General features: G+C 41.6%; 1 protein-coding gene across 1 annotated transcript in view; it reads right to left on the bottom strand.

The window, feature by feature from the left end:
• LOC121536148 (protein ITPRID2-like) overlaps positions 1-19,085 on the bottom strand; it is a 34,883-nt gene extending 15,798 nt beyond the window's left edge. Inside the window, exons 1-9 of the mRNA XM_041843432.1 lie at positions 18,938-19,085; positions 18,611-18,653; positions 13,149-13,198; positions 11,567-11,620; positions 9,115-9,157; positions 8,892-8,987; positions 6,330-6,538; positions 4,612-5,330; positions 3,859-3,919 (exon numbers count right to left, since the gene is read on the bottom strand). Of these exons, the coding sequence (XP_041699366.1) occupies positions 3,859-3,919; positions 4,612-5,330; positions 6,330-6,538; positions 8,892-8,987; positions 9,115-9,157; positions 11,567-11,620; positions 13,149-13,198; positions 18,611-18,653; positions 18,938-19,085 (1,423 nt within the window). The remainder of the gene's footprint in view (positions 1-3,858; positions 3,920-4,611; positions 5,331-6,329; positions 6,539-8,891; positions 8,988-9,114; positions 9,158-11,566; positions 11,621-13,148; positions 13,199-18,610; positions 18,654-18,937) is intronic.
• Between the last annotated feature and the right edge of the window lie 645 nt (positions 19,086-19,730).

Below are 19,730 nucleotides of genomic sequence, written 5' to 3'. Positions count from 1 at the left end.
GTTCCGTCTCCTAGAGATGAACGTACTTTGGTGCGAAAAGTGCAAATCAATCCCAGAACAACAGCAAAGGACCTTGTGAACATGCTGGAGGAAACGGGTACAAAAGTATCTATATCGACAGTAAAACGAGTCCTATATCGACATAACCTGAAAGGCCGCTCAGCAAGGAAGAAGCCACTGCTCCAAAACCGCCATAAAAAAGCCAGACTACGGTTTGCAACTGCACATGGGGACAAAGATCGTACTTTTTGGAGAAATGTCCTCTGGTCTGATGAAACAAAAATAGAACTGTTTGGCCATAATGACCATCGTTATGTTTGGAGGAAAAAGGGGGTACCTTGCAAGCCGAAGAACACCATCCCAACCGTTTAGCACGGGGTGGCAGCATCATGCTGTGGGGGTGCGTTGCTGCAGGAGGGACTGGTGCACTTCACAAAATAGATGGCATCATGAGGAAGGAAAATGATGTGGATATATTGAAGCAACATCTCAAGACATCAGTCAGGAAGTTAAAGCTTGGTCGCAAATGGGTCTTCCAAATGGACAATGACCCCAAGCATACTTCCAAAGTTGTGGCAAAATGGCTTAAGGACAACAAAGTCAAGGTATTGGAGTGGCCATCACAAAGCCCTGACCTCAATCCTATAGAACATTTGTGGGCAGAACTGAAAAAGCGTGTGCGAGCAAGGAGGCCTACAAACCTGACTCAGTTCCACCAGCTCTGTCAGGAGGAATGGGCCAAAATTCACCCAACTTATTGTGGGAAGCTTGTGGAAGGCTACCCGAAACGTTTGACCCAAGTTAAACAATTTAAAGGCAATGCTACCAAATACTAATTGAGTGTATGTAAACTTCTGACCCACTGGGAATGTGATGAAATAAATAAAAGCGGAAATAAATCTCTCTACTATTATTCTGACATTTCACATTCTTAAAATAAAGTGGAGATCCTAACTGACCTAAGACAGGGAATTTTTACTAGGATTAAATGTCAGGAATTGTGAAAAACGGTTTAAATGTATTTGGCTAAGGTGTATGTAAACTTCCGACTTCAACTGTAGGTAGGTCTACTGTTACAATAATATTACAATCATCTATCAGCAAGTAACCTAGCCTAAAATTACAAGAGAATACATTCAGTAAGTCAATGAAGCCAATAGTGGTTTCAGCTATATTGTTATTGAAACGATGTAGGCCTTATTCAAATTACTTGAATAACCTATGGGAAGTGTGTACAAATGTGTATTCGCATCAGTAGGCTAAGTGACTGAAATGCATCAGAGAAGTATTGGAAAGTTCAGGAAAACATCAGGGAAGCTCATCAGGTAGGCTATAGGCCTAATGTGTGTGTGTAGAGAAAATCTGCATTGCTTTCAATTGGTAGACTAATGATCATCAGCACTCACCTCAACTTAGCTAACATTTCCCAGCCTGATTGTAACCAAATATCCAAATGGAGATTCAGTGAAAACTCAAATCTGACATTAACTGATTCATCAAGATGAGTTTCCATGCTTGTCTCAAAGTAGCACCATGACGCTGTCCCAATTATCAGTTGACCACACATGGCAATTGCTTTACATGTATTATAACCAGTGGTGTAGTGCTATTTTTTTTAGGTAGCCTACCAGAGAGCCATTTAAAAATATATATATTATTAACCCATCATTTCTGAATGAAAGTTGGTACCGACATTTTACATTTTAGTCATTTAGCAGACGCTCTTATCCAGAGCGACTTACAGGAGCAATTAGGGTTAAGTGCCTTGCTCAAGGGCACATCGACAGATTTTTCACCTAGTCGGCTCGGGGATTAGAACAAGCGACCTTTCAGTTACTGGCACAACGCTCTTAACCACTAAGCTACCTGCCGCCCCATGAAGATATGAAGCCTATTGTATAAATTCATTTTAGAATATACATAATTCAAATTGCATGATTGCCTATGCCTACACATACTGTAAGTGGCTAAAGGAACATTTCTATTTTTAAAATCTAAAACACCAAATCATAAATTATGCCATCATCAATGTCAATCGTGAATGATAATTCTTCACGTTTTACAGGTGAAACGTCCATGCTGCATGCATGCCAACTATTTGATCCCAACCAGTTTCATGGGAATATGCCTTTCGATCTTCTTGAATGATGTAAGTATGGGTGGCTAACCGGCCCAACTAATCGAATTTTAGAGCAGATGGAGTTAAACACAGCCACTGCATAAGAAAAAAAATGCAACATTTCAACACAATCATCCTAAATTGTCATAAGAAATGACATGGTATTTTTGGTATTACAGTAGCCTGACATTATCATGCTTTTATATTCGGTGTGTTATATAGATGACTAATTAAGTGACCTTGCGAGATTCTGAGAAGTGGCGGAGCGTCGCTCCAGCAGCACTACACCCCTGATTATATCAGTTGGATGACTTCGGGAGTTTCATGTAACCACAGGTCTATGAACTAAGTGGCGCACTTAGTTGATTACATTTTGCAGCAGCGCAAAAGATTCGGGGCTGACCCAAAATCATAGCCAGGTCCCGGTGACGTCCATGAGGACCATCAATCTGGGTTTAAACAAAATAAGTAATAAACATTTTCATAGGAATTACGAGAAACATTGTAGTTGAGTCAAACATCTGTGTTCCATTGGTATCTTTGCAACACAGTGATATCACACACTTGCATTACATTTACAATAGTCAGGTTTGCTGACAATGTCATGAAAACAATGGGCACGTTTCAAAGGGGCAGAAGGCCCCTTTGAATGGTTCTGGATGGCCAGATAGCTAGCAACAATCACAAGAAACGGTCATGTGGTGAATCATAAGTGGCTTGTTTCAACTTGTTTGATCTTGTTCTTGATACCATGTCTTGTTTTGAGGTGTTTTGACTGATGTCATGTCTATGCTAATATGGCTACAATTGGCTAGATAGCTAGCTAGCCATCTAACCAACAACTGTAACGATGTATTTGAGACAAGTGCTCATTATGCAACTTTATGTTTTCAACATGTTATCAAAAATCTAAGCCGTTATTCCCCATAGTGGCGCACGTGTCTGTTTTGTTGCTAAACAACCAACCCATCTATATAACTTGTGTTATACACACATTTTAAAAAGTACATTGAGTTCCCCACCAGATGGCAGTTGTCATCCATTTAGTTAACTTCAGCTCCATGTATTTTGGGTTATAGTGAATCCCTGAAGAGCACATCCCTGAGGCTCTATGTTCTAATAGATTATCACGGTCAGTAGGGAAATAAATATACTGAGTCGTTATAAGGTTTTATCTAATAAAACATGTATAAGTTCATGAGAAAAGCGGCCCTCTGTTTTAGATGGGTTACTCAATTATAATGGATTGTCATGGGTCCATGTGTTGTAAGTAGCAATTTTCTCAGAAATAATAGCTAAATTAAACCATTCGATCACCATCCTCAAAATGTTCCCTAAATATAATGCGCTCTTCTTCCCTGAAGTCACTGATCTAAAACCTGTGCTACAATTTGTTGACGTGGACAAAACTGGCCAGGATACACCTGTGTGTCTGTCTAAAAGGCCAATATGGAGAATTCCATCAGAGTACACTACGATAGTATTTAATTACTTTTCATAAGACAAAACATTTTAGTGAATATTTGAGAGATGGTGATTATGCCAGTTAACTAATTTTACTGATCAACTACAGAACATATGGTTTTAATGTAATAAAGTGATTGTTCATATTAGTGGATATCCACGTTGGAAAGTTCGGTAACACTTTACATCAAGCTGAAAGGTATTATGATTTGTTATAAGCAAGTATGAGCCTTTATAATGTCTTATAAAGCGTATAAAATGCAGGCCAGACTCACCACTGCCAGCTCTAGAGGTGCTGCATGTTCCAGGTAGAGCTTCATCCTCATTACTCTGGACCTGAGAGGAGAGATCGACAACATTTTACTCTTTACTAACTTAATCCTCTTCGTTCCTGCAGTTTGTGGAACATAAGGCTTCCACAGTTACTTCTATTGTGTGGTGAAACAAAGTCAAACAGAAAAACACTTGGGGCAACTTCTACACTGACACACTTCTGATACATACAGCCCCCTCCCTGCAGTTACTGTACCTATAACCCCGTTCTGTGAGATCTGGAGAGAGAGGAGGGAAAAACTGCAGATCGAGTCACAATAATAACTTGGCCTCCAGGGCCCTCCATATGCTCTCTCATAATTTTCTTACTTATTTATAGACACGAGTTTGTGACCTTAGCTTTTCTCACAATATCTGCTAGGACAGCTAAAACCAGGGTTTGAAAAACAGGGCAGTGTGAGAACCAGGAGATAAAGATAAGAAAAAAACTTTATATTGAACTGGGAGGGCAGAATAGCTCAACTCAGTCAATCATTGAATCCCTCTCCACAACCCTGTGTTTCTGCGGACGGTCCTATCTCCATCTCAAACTGGGTGGACAGTAGCCTACTACTGCTAAGCCCAGAATTGAACACTCTCTTCTCAACCTTCTGTGTGCTGTCAAAACGTATACTGAACTAGAGGGAGCGGTATAACAGTACAACTAAGCCAAGAATTGAACCCCCCTCAACCCGTGTGTGAGTATGGTCCTCTACCTCTTCCATCTCAAAGGAGTCCTTGGCCTGCGTGCGGAGGTGGGCGATGTGAGGGTTGGGCAGCAAGCTGTAGTTAGGTTCCTCGTCTGGGGTTGATCGGATGGCCTGCTGGCCCTTCTGATGGATTTTCTGGTGCTCTTTCCCCAGGTCAGCCTTGCTGTACAGGCTCAGGTCACCCTCCTGGGCCTCCTCAGGGACAACACTGACAGTGACCGAGATGTGATTCTGGCCATTTCCATTTAGCAAGGGACAGTCTCCATTCACTCCAGGGTGATGTCTGTTGATGCTCAGGGGGGCTTCAGTGCTGCCTCTAGAGTGGCTGTCCTCAGTCAACGTAGCCAGAGAAGGAGATTCCTTCTTCATGAAGGCCTTCTGCTTGAGCTCCCCCTTATTGTCGGAGTCAGTAGTGATGGCGCTGTCCCCTGTACCTAGACTCAATTGGTCTGCTTGTTTCTCTGTGGTAGTAGACAGGGCTGTGGGGCTATGAGAGACTCCCTCTGCTGCCCCACCAAACAGGTTATGCTTGGTGATGGTCTTCTTTAGGATCCTGGCTGCGTTCAGGGCTGAGTTGTTTCTCTTCAGAGGAGAAGAAGCGATGATGGTGAGGGGTTCCCCATCCAGGCTGCAGATCTTTTGGACGGGCTGGCCCGACACCTGGGAGTAGAGATGGAATAACTTGTTGGCCACTGTGGTCAGGACCGCGATCTGACGGAAACGACCTTTACAGGGAAAGAAAGAGAGAGGAAACTGGAATGAAAATACAACCTTTAGCTTAGAGGAAACTTGATAAACTCGATAAAGAGAGCAAAATAAGAATCATAATAGAAACAATGACTTGCTGAGTCCTTTGACCCAAGGCTCTAGCTAGCTAGTCTCCAGAAAGCCTGTTTATATTTGTCTCTCTCATCAGCACATTCAGCCTCATGGGTGCAGTTCATTTGGAGGATGATGACAGAAAAAGCTGCATCATGACAATAAAAAACAGCTTCATGGGCACAGTAGGCACAGGCTGTCACAGCTCACAGGTCAACCATAATTCCTATGATCAGTATGCTGTACGTCAAGTCAACACTTAAGAAACAGAAACAGCAAGGCCTTCGGTTAGTGGTGGGGCTGCTGCAAATCAACAACAACTCAAAAGGAAGACAACAAAACTTCTCACAAACTTAACTGGGAGGGTTGAAACTTCAAAAGGGCTTGAAGAGAGATTCTCATCCCTGGCTACTTTGAAGAATCTAAAATATATTTCGATTTGTTTAACACTTTCTTGCTTACTACATGATTCCATGTGTGTTATTTAATAGTTTTGATGTCTTCACTATTTTTCTACAATGTAGAAAATATAAAAAATCAATAAAAACCCTTGAATGAGTAGGTGTGTCGAAACTTTTGACTGGTACTGTACATGCCAGTATGTCTGGACCATTTTATGGTAGCGAACAGTGATACGATCAGTGTTTCCAGGCGATACAGTATTTTCACAGCTCCGAGAGAGAGAGACAGAGACAGAGACAGAGACAGAGACAGAGACAGAGACAGAGACAGAGACAGAGACAGAGACAGAGACAGAGAGAGAGAGAGAGAGAGAGAGAGAGAGAGAGAGAGAGAGAGAGAGAGAGAGAGAGAGAGAGAGAGAGAGCCAAAGCATGCATGAACAAGACAGCAATAGAAAGACAAAGCGAGACAGTTGGAGGCAAACCGACAGAGCATTAACATACTTGTCAGGGCATAGTTGGGTTTTTCCATCTCCGTGCGTTGTAGCTGTGCTTCCAGGTAGACCTTGAGGTCGATGCCCTTAGCACAAGAGGGGCTGTTAAAGAAGCGCGAGGGGATCTTCGAGGCGATATCCAGCTCCTCCCGGCCAAACCCCAGGTTATATAGGATCTCTTCTGGATCCTCTTCATACAGGTCCAACAACTCAGACACACTGGAGACACAAACAAAGTATTACAGGTATCCAAGAATGAACGCATAGAAAATACACTGTTGAAATAATGCAGTGCTGAACCATTAATGAAACAATGAAAAATCTGAGATAAAACAGAGATACTTCAAAACTTCTTCGCTAACTAACTTCTGACAGACTATTTTATTAAACTTGATACAGCGTATCAGCTTTTAGCTCTTTCTTGGGACCTAAAATGTTCTGGTTACCATACTAATGACGCTCGTCGGATGTGGCAGGGCTTGAAAACTATTACAGACTACAAAAGGAAGCACAGCCGCGAGCTGCCCAGTGACACAAGCCTACCAGACGAGCTAAACCACTTCTATGCTCGCTTCGAGGCAAGCAACACTGAAGCATGCATGAGAGCACCAGCTGTTCCGGACGACTATGTGATCACGCTCTCCGTAGCCGATGTGAGTAAGACTTTTAAGCAGGTCAACATTCACAAGGCCGCAGGGCCAGACGGATTACCAGGACGTGTACTCCGAGCATGTGCTTACCAACTGGCAAGTGTCTTCACTGACATTTTCAACATGTCCCTGACTGAGTCTGTAATACCAACATGTTTCAAGCAGACCACCATAGTCCCCGTGCCCAAGAACTCTAAGATAACCTGCCTAAATGACTACCGACCCGTAGCACTGACGTCTGTAGCCATGAAGTGCTTTGAAAGACTGGTCATGGCTCACATCAACAGCATAATCCCAGAAACCCTAGATCCACTCCAATTTGCATACCGCCCCAACAGATCCACAGATGATGCAATCTCTATCGCACTCCACACTGCCCTTTCCCACCTGGACAAGAGGAACACCTACGTGAGAATGCTATTCATTGACTACAGCTCAGCATTCAACACCATAGTGCCCTCTAAGCTCATCACTAAGCTAAGGATCCTGGGACTAAACACCTCCCTCTGCAACTGGATCCTGGACTTCCTGACGGGCCGCCCCCAGGTGGTAAGGGTAGGTAACAACACATCTGCCACACTGATCCTCAACACGGGGGGCCCCTCAGGGGTGCGTGCTCAGTCCCCTCCTGTACTCTCTGTTCACCCATGACTGCATGGCCAGGCACGACTCCAACACCATCATTAAGTTTGCCGACGACACAACAGTGGTAGGCCTGATCACCGACAACGATGAGACAGCCTATAGGGAGGAGGTCAGAGATCTGGCCGTGTGGTGCCAGGACAACAACCTCTCCCTCAACGTGACCAAGACAAAGGAGCTGATCGTGGACTACAGGAAAAAAAAGAGGACTGAGCACGCCCCCATTCTCATCGACGGGGCTGTAGTGGAACAGGTTGAGAGCTTCAAGTTCCTTGGTGTCCACATCACCAACGAACTATCATGGTCCAAACACACCAAGACAGTCGTGAAGAGGGCACGACAAAGCCTATTCCCCCTCAGGGAGACTAAAAAGATTTGGCATGGGTCCTCAGATCCTCAAAAATTCTACAGCTGCACCATCGAGAGCATCCTGACTGGTTGCATCACCGCCTGGTATGGCAACTGCTTGGCCTCTGACCGCAAGGCACTACAGAGGGTAGTGCGTACGGCCCAGTACATCACTGGGGCAAAGCTCCCTGCCATCCAGGACCTCTATACCAGGCGGTGTCAGAGGAAGGCCCTCAAAATTGTCAAAGACTCCAGCCACCCTAGTCATAGACTGTTCTCTCTGCTACCGCACGGCAAGCGGTACCGGAGTGCCAAGTCTAGGTCCAAAAGACTTCTCAACAGCTTCTACCCCCAAGCCATAAGACTCCTGAACAGCTAATCATGGCTACCCGGACTATTTGCACTGCCCCCCCACCCCATCCTTTTTACGCTGCTGCTACTCTGTTAAGTATTTATGCATAGTCACTTTAACTCTACCCACATGTACATATTACCTCAACTACCTCAACTAGCCGGTGCCCCCGCACATTGACTATGCAACGGTACCCCCCTGTATATATAGCCTCCCTACTGTCACTTTATTTTACTGTATATATAGCCTCCCTACTGTCACTTTATTTTACTTCTGCTCTTTTTTTCTCAACACTTTTTTGTTGTTGTTTTATTCTTACTTTTTTGTTTAAAATAAATGCACTGTTGGTTAAGGGCTGTAAGTAAGCATTTCACTGTAATGTCTGCACCTGTTGTATTCGGCGCATGTGACCAATAAAATTTGATTTGATTTGATAATAATGCAGCGCTGTAACATATGAATGAACCAGAGCCCTCAAAACCTTTTTTGGCTGGCTTCAGTTCAAACCCAGAAGGGCCGAAACCAACCACAGAGCTTGGCTGAGGCTCAAGGCCTGCCTGTCTGAGTGTCTACTACTCACCTGGAAACACTGGTGCTGCTCTTCCCTGAGCCTATTGAGTTCATACTCCTGGTCTGTAGGAACTGGCTCCTCTTGTCCTTTGCAGGTATTCCATAGCTGGGGAGCAGAGTGAGCAAGCGGTGATCGATAAAGTATTCACACCACAGCCAGTAAGAATACTGCTGGGACTGAACTGAGGGGGGTGAGGAGTGGCCAATAGAATAAGGAGGGTGGTCTCACTTACCAAGGTGTCTCTGCTTTGGTACTTTTGGGCTGAAGACGGTTGGCTAAAGAAAGAAAGAAAGAAAGAAAGAAAGAAAGAAAGAAAGAACGAAAGAACGAAAGAACGAAAGAACGAAAGAACGAAAGAACGAAAGAACGAAAGAAAGAAAGAACGAAAGAACGAAAGAACGAAAGAACGAAAGAACGAAAGAAAGAAAAAAGCTTTTTATACTGTAGAAAATACTGATATAGAAAAAACTAACATTTCTACTTCTGTAAAATATAAAATCAAGGTGACTGCTGTCAAGCATTTGTGATCAAGGACAATAGATATGAAACATCACAGAATGGTTTGTTTTTGCAGTGATTCCAAGTCAACCATTTCTAAAAATTAGAAGCCTTCCCTTTCACACATATAACATAAGCAAAAGAGGCCACTGTCAAAATGAGAATCCCCAGAACCAAATCCTTGTCTTTGAGACAAAGAGGAACATAATGACAGAATTCTGGTTTAGATACAGAGAGTAAAGAGGGTCCTCCTGAAGTCTGGACTAGCCTCATCTGTCAGGAGAAAATCCTGCTCCGAGTCTGATGGCTTCTTCCAGGCCGCCTTAGTGACGCAAAGAAACCATGGACGCTTGACTGTCTCAACCAGGACCTGGGTTCAAATACTATTCGAAATAATACTGTACCATTTTAAATGCTTTATCTGAGCTTAACTGAGCTTGCTTGGCTTGATCGATCAATAGAATAGTCCCAAAACTGTAAACTCCTCCCATCTGGCACTCCAGGAAGGCTAGAGCAAACACTGAAAGTATTTAAAAGACTTCGAATAGTATCTGAACCCAGGTCCTGGTTGAGACAGAGACAGGAGAGTACACATTGTCAGTTGCCTGCCTGGAACTGAACCAACACAATCAGCCTAACTGGTTCTTTAGCCTCAAAGAGCAGGATAATCATCAAAGCATGTGTTTCCATTGAATTACTCCTAATTCTGTTGTTGTGTGTGTGAGCATTAACAGTAGCAATAAGTGGTGATGTTTTCTCTACATACATCCATCTATCCACATCATTGCCACTCACTGATGGAGTGGATTGGCGCCAGAATGGTGAAGGGCCCTCATACAGGTTTCTGTTGAGACTTGTACCTTGTAGCTCTGCTAGACCGGAGATTGCGTAAGATTGACTCATCATGGGGCGTTATGACATGGACACAATAGAACACTGATCTCAGATTTGACTAGGCCCCTTGCTTTGCTTCACTGTATGGGTACGTCCCAAATGGCACCCTAATACCCAAATTGGCTCTGGTCAAAAGTAGTGCACTTTATAGGGAATAGGGTCCCATTTGGGACAGAACCTGAGACTAGACATGTCAGAGCCGACCTTACAGGAACCAACCTCAGCCAAACACACTACCTACCATCCACAGTCTCTGGTCTGCACAAACACAATAGAAATGTGTGGAGTTCAACCATGCAGTAAAAAATCTGACTGACCCCAACTCTCAAAAGAGATCAACAACATACAGTAGCATATTAGGGAGCATTCATCACTACAGCTGTTGAGCTGAGTGGAAGAATAGAAATATGTAGTTTAGTCACAGCTTTGACAGCACCAGCCATGCACTACCAACAATAAACCTCAAAGCCATTCCATACAGGTCTGATTGTATAAAGGACTGTATTTGGCAAGTATACAGTAACTACCCTCTTTGATAGTAATGACATTGTAAAAGAACGAATACCAAAACACACTTCCTATGAACAACGTGGTGTAAGTGACCACACCTGGGCAAAATCATTTCAAATACTTTAGCTGGGCTTGAGTGAGCTCACCTGGCGCAATGCAACCAATATATACTGAACAAAAATATAAACGCAGCATGTAAAATGTTGGTCCCATTTTTCATGAGCCTAAATAAAATATCCCCGAAATAATTTTCGATACGCACAACAAGCGTATTTCTCTAAAATGTTGTGCACAAATCTGTTTACATCCCTGTTAGTGAGCATTTCTCCTTTGCCAAGATAATCCATCCACCTGACAGGTGTGGCATATCAAGAAGCTGATTAAACAACATGACACAGGTGCACCTTGTGCTGGGGACAATAAAAGGCCACTCTAAAATGTGTCGTTTTTCCACACAACACCCACAGATGTCTCAAGTTTTGAAGGAGCTGTTGCCAGAGAATGTAATGTTTATTTCTCTGCCATAAGCCGCCTCCAACGTCATTTTAGAGAATTTGGCAGTACGTCCAACCGGCCTCACAACCGCAGACCACGTGTAACCACGCCAGCCCAGACTGAGTTCCCCACCAATTTCAGTTTTTTTTTTCTTCCTTCTTTTTTTTTTTTATGCAGCATGCGGGGCCCTCCAGTTGCCCATCCCTGTCCTAGATTATATTGCTCTAGTGACCCACACACCACCACACACACACACACACCACCCCAACACACGTCTAGTCACTTACCCTCAGCTCCCAGACAAAAGTAGTCTTCAAAGTCGCATCCATTCTTTAGCACTCCTGTAAAGGACAGAAAATACCTTTAGTTAAATCGTGTTTGTGAGAGTCATCTTTCCATAGAGGCCTTTATGGTAGAGTGGCCAGATGGAAACCACTCCTCAGTAAAAGGCACATGGCAGCACGCTTGGAGTTTGCCTAAAGGCACCTAACGACTCTCAGACCATGAGAAACTAGATTCCCTGGTCTGATGAAACCAAGATTGAAGTCTTTGGCCTGAATGCCAAGCGTCATGTCTGGAGGAAACTTGGCACCATCCCTACGATGAAGCATGGTGGTGGCGGCATCATGCTGTGGGGATGTTTTTCAGCGGCAGGGACTGGGAGACTATTCAGCATCAAGGGAAAGATGAACGGAGCAAAGTACAGAGAGATCCTTGATGAAAACCTGCTCCAGAGTGCTCAGGACCTCAGACTGGGGTGAAGGTTCACCTTCTAAAAGGACAACGACCCTTAGCACACAGCCAAGACCACACAGGAGTGGCTTCGGGACAAGTCACTGAATGTCCTTGAGTGGCCCAGCCAGAGCTTGGACTTAAACCCGATCTAACATCTCTGGAGTGACCTGAAAACAGCTGTACAGCGACGCTCCCCATCCAAACTGACAGAGCTTGAGAGGATCTGCAGAGAAGAATGGGAGAAACTCCCCAAATACAGGTGTACCAAGCTTGTAGCGTCATACCCAAGAAGACTGTAGGCTGTAATCGCTGCCAAAGGTGCTTCAACAAAGTACTGAGTAAAGGGTCTGAATACTTATGTAAATGTAATATTTTATACATTTGCAAAAAAAATCTAAAAACCTGTTTTTGCTTTGTCATCATGAGGTATTGGGTGTAGATTGAGGTCTTAAAAAAAAAAAATCCATTTTAGAATAAGGCTGTAATGTAGTGAAACGTGGAAAAAGTCAAGGGGTCTGAATATTTCCCGAATGCATTGTATACCCTACAATAGACTACATAACCATTCGAATAAAAACCTTGTGACTGTAAAAAACATTTTGCATGGTTTGAACAGCCTACAACAGACAAATGCTTCAAACCATGACAAACATTTACAGATGGTTAGGACAAATATTTACCGTCAAGGACTTTCGTCGCTGGTTGGTTGGTAAATCTTACCTACTGTAGATAGCCATTGATCAAAGGGCACCAGCAGCCCAGGTAGTTTTGCATTACCAGGAAGACATTAAAGCAAATACAGGGGATACAGGGAATCTAAATGTTATTCCTTTTAGCTCAGGATACTTGTATTGTGCCTGAGTCTGTTTCTTACTTCGATTTACAAGGACAATAAGAGTTTGACAAAGGTACCAACTGGTAACTGGAGTGAGTGTGGGTGTATGAGTAAAGAAGCTGGCTAGTACGCTCCAAAGTAAACTAGGGCTCCAAGGTGTGGTGAGAGTTTCTAAATACTCCTTGGCACACACAGACACACACACCACCTCCACAGATATACTAACACATTATCTTTTTCCATATGAGAGTTAGTTTTATAGAACAGGACTGATGTTATAGTAGAGGAGGGGAATTCACCCTTGGACTGAGTGCTGCTCTGTTCATCCAGAGAGGCCCCAAGAGGAGTCCTGTGAAGAGACAAACACAATATACTTTAAAATGACCAAAACCAAATTCAAACTGTCGAAATAATGGACCTATATCCATACGAATGCGGCCTCCGGGGCTAAATTAGTTGGACACCACTAGTCTCTAGTGTCTATCCTCCCGAAACTGCTGTGCTGGCTCATTTCCTCTGAGCCTGCTGGCCATACACACAGGAAGACCCATACACAAACAACACTACAACTATTTCATATTTTCGTCAACTACGCACATATCAGCAGAACAATTCACACCGAATCCTATTGTACAGTAGTACTATAGTTACTGTATCATGCAAATCTTGTTTGACATAAAGCTCCCACACACAGAACAATAACATGTGCTACATTGCTATTATTTGCCCTTAGACCAGGGCTCTCCAACCCTGTTCCTGGAGAGCTCCCCTCCTGTAGGTTTTCAATCCAACCCGTTGTAACTAACCTGATTCAGCTTATCAACGAGCTAATTATTAGAATCAGGTGCGCTAGATTAGGCTTGGATTGAAAACCTACAGGCCAGTAGCGCTCCAGGAACAGGGTTGGAGAGCCCTGCTCTAGTCTAAGGTAGCACGTTACATAACATCCCTAACTCTGCTCTAGCCGTCTCCAAGCTCCCTACCTCACCTCTCTGTCAATAGATCAAACTCCTCCATATGGTCACTCTCCCAGACCTATGCTTTCTGATGTAAACTTCTGTATTCAAATCTTACTATACTTCTATAATGAGTGAGTCAGACCAACTCAAGTCTATATGCTTTCTGATCATGTAACATCTAGGTTAACTGCACTTTGAACATGTAACAGCTGTCTGTAGGCCTATACCAGTGCCCTGCCATAATGAAGATTTCATAAAAGGACATTACATCATGCTATTTTCTGTTTGCTCTCTCCCTCGATCTCACTCAGTCTTGCTCATGTACGTATGTTTGTGTTGTTTTTTTAACCAACTATAATATTTGACTGAATAAACAGATTCTAAGTTCCATGGTAATGTCTGTTTAATCAACTTGTGCACTAAAGTACAGCGATGAACCCTAATGAACATGACCCAGGCTATTAGTAAGCAAGGAAATTCTTCCCGGGAGCCATTTACCCTGTCACAAGTCTCTGTGGATCCTACACATCAAACACAGCAGGCAAACTAAACCGGGAATTGTATTTAAATATACTTAAAATATGTTAATGAAGTATGATTTAAGTGTATTTAAAATGATCTAAATTTGAACTATTTTAAATACATTTAATGTCAATTTGATTACTATTTTATTGGCATTTAAGTATATTAAATACATTAAAAATTATATATATTGGGACACTTGTTTTGTACTTAAATTTATTCTTAATATATTAGATAAAGAGCAAAACAAATATACTTTGAATACACCTTAAGTACAATGTATATATATTGCTCATAAATTAGAAATATAGTAAAATTGTATTTTAATTAGAATTCCTGAATTTTCTTTACAAAAAAAGTGTATTTATAATGTATTTCAAGTATACTATTACAAATACACTTTTACTCATTAACCACATTAGCTATTGTAATTAGCCATGTAAAGGTTACCTTGATTGACCAAGGCATCTTCTCAGCCAATGTTAACATGCTATTTACAAAGCAGTTATGGCTGGAGCAGCAATTTACAAGTAACACTTAAGAACTGTCCATATTGGCATTTAACACTTTAGTTGTTCACATTAAGGACTAAGGCCTTCCTCATTAACATTTCAATAAAATGTGTAATATGTAATGTGTAATTAAAAGTACAACATTATTCCGTTTGAAAATGAACATCAAAACATTTGAATAAGCTAAATATGAGGAACAATATCATATTATAAATCAAAACTTCAACTGCAGAAAAGGATGCGATCGTTTTCAACTTTCACTGCACTCTTCAGAACAGGAATTCAGAAAGTACTTCAAAACTCATTATTGTGGCTTGCAAAAGTATTCATACCCCTTGGATATATTCACATTTTGTTGTTACAAAGTGGGATTGAAATGGATAATAATTGTAATTTTTTGTCAACAATCAACACAATTTTTTTTTTTTTTTAAAGATTGATAGAAATTAAATACCTAAAATATAGTCGTTGCATACAGTGGGGGAAAAAAGTATTTAGTCAGCCACCAATTGTGCAAGTTCTCCCACTTAAAAAGATGAGAGGCCTGTAATTTTCATCATAGGTACACGTCAACTATGACAGACCAAATGAGAAAGAAAAATCCAGAAAATCACATTGTAGTATTTTTTATGAATTTATTTGCAAATTATGGTGGAAAATAAGTATTTGGTCAATAACAAAAGTTTCTCAATACTTTGATATATACCCTTTGTTGGCAATGACACAGGTCAAACGTTTTCTGTAAGTCTTCACAAGGTTTTCACACACTGTTGCTGGTATTTTGGCCCATTCCTCCATGCAGATCTCCTCTAGAGCAATGATGTTTTGGGGCTGTCGCTGGGCAACACAGACTTTCAACTCCCTCCAAAGATTTTCTATGGGGTTGAGATCTGGAGACTGGCTAGGCCACTCCAGGACCTTGAAATGCTTCTTACGAAGCCACTCCTTCGTTGCCCAGGCGGTGTGTTTGGGATCATTGTCATGCTGAAAGACCCAGCCACGTTTCATCTTCAATGCCCTTGCTGATGGAAGGAGGTTTTCACTCAAAATCTCACGATACATGGCCCCATTCATTCTTTCCTTTACACGGATCAGTCATCCTGGTCCCTTTGCAGAAAAACAGCCCCAAAGCATGATGTTTCCCACCCCCCATGCTTCACAGTAGGTATGGTGTTCTTTGGATGCAACTCAGCATTCTTTGTCCTCCAAACATGACGAGTTGAGTTTTTACCAAAAAGTTATATTTTGGTTTCATCTGACCATATGACATTCTCCCAATCCTCTTCTGGATCATCCAAATGCACTCTAGCAAACTTCAGACGGGCCTGGACATGTACTGGCTTAAGCAGGGGGACACGTCTGGCACTGCAGGATTTGAGTCCCTGGCGGCGTAGTGTGTTACTGATGGTAGGCTTTGTTACTTTGGTCCCAGCTCTCTGCAGGTCATTCACTAGGTCCCCCCGTGTGGTTCTGGGATTTTTGCTCACCGTTCTTGTGATCATTTTGACCCCACGGGGTGAGATCTTGCGTGGAGCCCCAGATCGAGGGAGATTATCAGTGGTCTTGTATGTCTTCCATTTCCTAATAATTGCTCCCACAGTTGATTTTTTCAAACCAAGCTGCTTACCTATTGCAGATTCAGTCTTCCCAGCCTGGTGCAGGTCTACAATTTTGTTTCTGGTGTCCTTTGACAGCTCTTTGGTCTTGGCCATAGTGGAGTTTGGAGTGTGACTGTTTGAGGTTTTGGACAGGTGTATTTTATACTGATAACAAGTTCAAACAGGTGCCATTAATACAGGTAACGAGTGGAGGACAGAGGAGCCTCTTAAAGAAGAAGTTACAGGTCTGTGAGAGCCAGAAATCTTGCTTGTTTGTAGGTGACCAAATACTTATTTTCCACCATAATTTGCACATAAATTCATTAAAAATCCTACAATGTGATTTTCTGGATTTTTTCTCTCTCATTTTGTCTGTCATAGTTGACGTGTACCTATGATGAAAATTACAGGCCTCATCTTTTTAAGTGGGAGAACTTGCACAATTGGTGGCTGACTAAATACTTTTTTTCCCCCACTGTAAGTATTCAGCTCCCTGAGTCAATACATGCTGGAAACACCTTTGTCAGCGATTACAGCAGTGATTGGGTAAATCTCTAAGAGCTTTCCACACCTGGATTGTGCAATATTACCCCTTTATTATTTTCTTTATTATTCAAGCTCTGTCAAGATGTTGTTTATCATGGCTAGATAGCAATTTTCAAGTCTTGCCATAGATTTTCAAGCAGATTTAAGTCAGAACTAGTGCCTTGTTGCAATTCTGTATATTTGTAATATTATTTACACTCTGTCATTTAAATCATTATTGTGGAGTCGCTACAATGTTGTTGATCCATCCTCAGTTTTCTCCCATCATAGCAATTGATCTCCAACTGTTTTACAATCACCAATGGTAACATCCCTGAGCAGTTTCATTCCTGTCCTGCAGCTCAGAAGGACAACTATCTTTATGTGTCTTCGTGGTTTAATACATAATCCACAGCATAGTTATTAACTTGATCATGCTTAAAGAGATATTCAATGTCTGATTTGATATTGTTACCGATCTACCAATCACTGCCCTTTAATGAAGCTTTCGAAAGGCTCCCTGGTCTTTGTAGTTGAATCTGTGCTTGAAATTCAATACTTGACTGAGGGAACTTACATATGTATGTATGGGGGACAGAGGAAGGGTTAGTCATAAAAAAAATAATGTCAAACCCTATTGTTTCACACAGAGTCCATGTAACACATTCTGAGATTTGTTAAGCCAAATTCTATTCCTGAACCAATTTAGGCTTGACTAAACAAAGAGGCTGAATACTTATGCAATGACTATATTTTAGTTATCTATTTTGTATTAATATTATATGTTTTCTGTTTTTCTTCCACTTTGACATTACAGAGTATTTAGAGTTCATTATTGACAACAACTGACAATTAAATCAATTTTAATCCCACTTTTTAACACAATAAAATGTGAAGAAATCCAAGGGGTATGAATACTTTTGCAAGGCACTGTATACTTATAGTGTACTTGATCACTCACAAGCAGAGTTTCATTTTCAAAAATCAATGCTACAATTAAAGCATTTGAAATTGAAGTACAGTTTTAAAGAGTGTGTTTAAGTTTAAATGATAGTGAACATATAGTATACTTAAAGATTGTAAAACAATTAATTTAAAGTACACTTTTAATAAGTGTATTGAAGGTTGATGATAGTATATTTATAGTATACTAAAAGACTGAATAAACTATGAATATAAAGTACACTTTTAATAAGTGTGTTGAAGTGTAATGATATTATATTTATACTTAAGATATACTAAAAAAAATACATCTCGTATTTGAAGTATATTATTTTAATGTTTGTATATTTAAGTATACTTTAGTATACATTAAATATATTCATATATACTTTTTTTTCACTTGGGAATACAAGCTTCCCCAAGCTGTAACAAGTAACCAATAGTCACACCAAACAATTACTTTCCTGAGAAGCCAGCCATCCAGTCCCATTTAACCACAAGTCTTTATTCAAATGATGTCTAACTGCATGTCTAGGAGGCTAGCCTATAGTGACAAGGACAAATACTAAGTATTTACCTTCCTCACTATGCTGACTGACCTAGTCACTAGGCATTCCAAACCAGCCACCCTGATACACAGTGAGTCAGGATTTTTATTTACATGCAAATGTAAAGGTTTCATTATAATGCAACACTACTATACCTGCAGTCTTTGAGCCAGCTCGCAATCTTCTTAGGGATGCGCCCTGAGAGAAAAAACTGAGCAATTCAAAGCCATGTACAACTGTTCAGTTTTCTATAAATGCAATTTAACATTCAAATCTACAAATATTCAACAAAAAGGAAAAAAAAAATCTGTTTGCTGTTGCAGGATTTTATTCCTTTTTGGGCTAGTTAATTATATAGCAATAAGACCTTAAGTAGGCTTTATTGTTTTATTGTGACTTCAAATGGAGCTGTAAAAAGCAGTAAAAAGCAAAACTATAATTATTTCTGCCTGCTGCTCCCTCTGTAGCTCATCCCAACGTACCTGGCTCCTTGGCCGGGGATGTCTTCTCCTCCATAGTGGGATCTGGACACAGCGTCTCCTCGCTGCAACCCTCCTGATCCTGGGTGTCCTGACTCTCAGAGAGGCCCTGCCAGGAGTCTCTGCTCTGGACCCACGCCTTCCTCATCATTGTCGCTGCCTTCCATGGGTGATCTCTGCTGGGACTCGCAGCAGTTTCACACTGCTCCATGGTCCTCTCCTGGATCCACTCCTCCTCCTCCTCCTCCTCCTCCTCCTCCTCCTCCTCTCCCCTGTCTTGGTCGCTACAGCGGGGGGCAAGTCACCTGTAGCAGAGATGAGGGAGGGGGTTGTCATAAGTCTAGATGGAAGCCACACACACACCTTGCACAAAGAAGCCTAATTTAATTCTACAAAGGAAAGCTCTGCAAACATGGCTAGGCCTGTAATATAACATAATCCTGCATGATAACCATATATGCTCACAGAACAGAACAGCATGGAATGACAGTACCGTTGAGCTGTAAACAAGCAAATGTCCAATAATACAATAACAGAACTGACTTTGGAAAATAAGTTGCTATATCATACAAACAAGATAAAACAAGACTACACACAGTTTGTTTCTTTCCATAACTTAGATGACTAAACGAATTACGACCAGATCACCAAATTAATAAATGTGATTACCTCTTCAAGAACAAGAAACAAACGAACACAAAACAATCCGCATGACACAAGACACTAATAATACCTGGTGGAGAGTCCTCCTTCCGCCAGAAATATTATCCTAAGAATTCTTCCAAGAATACTAATA

Source organism: Coregonus clupeaformis, chromosome 23 (genome assembly GCF_020615455.1).
Source record: "Coregonus clupeaformis isolate EN_2021a chromosome 23, ASM2061545v1, whole genome shotgun sequence".
NCBI lineage: Eukaryota > Metazoa > Chordata > Actinopteri > Salmoniformes > Salmonidae > Coregonus > Coregonus clupeaformis.
The sequence above is the reverse complement of the archived record's forward strand: the minus strand, read 5'-3'. Positions and strand labels throughout refer to the sequence as shown.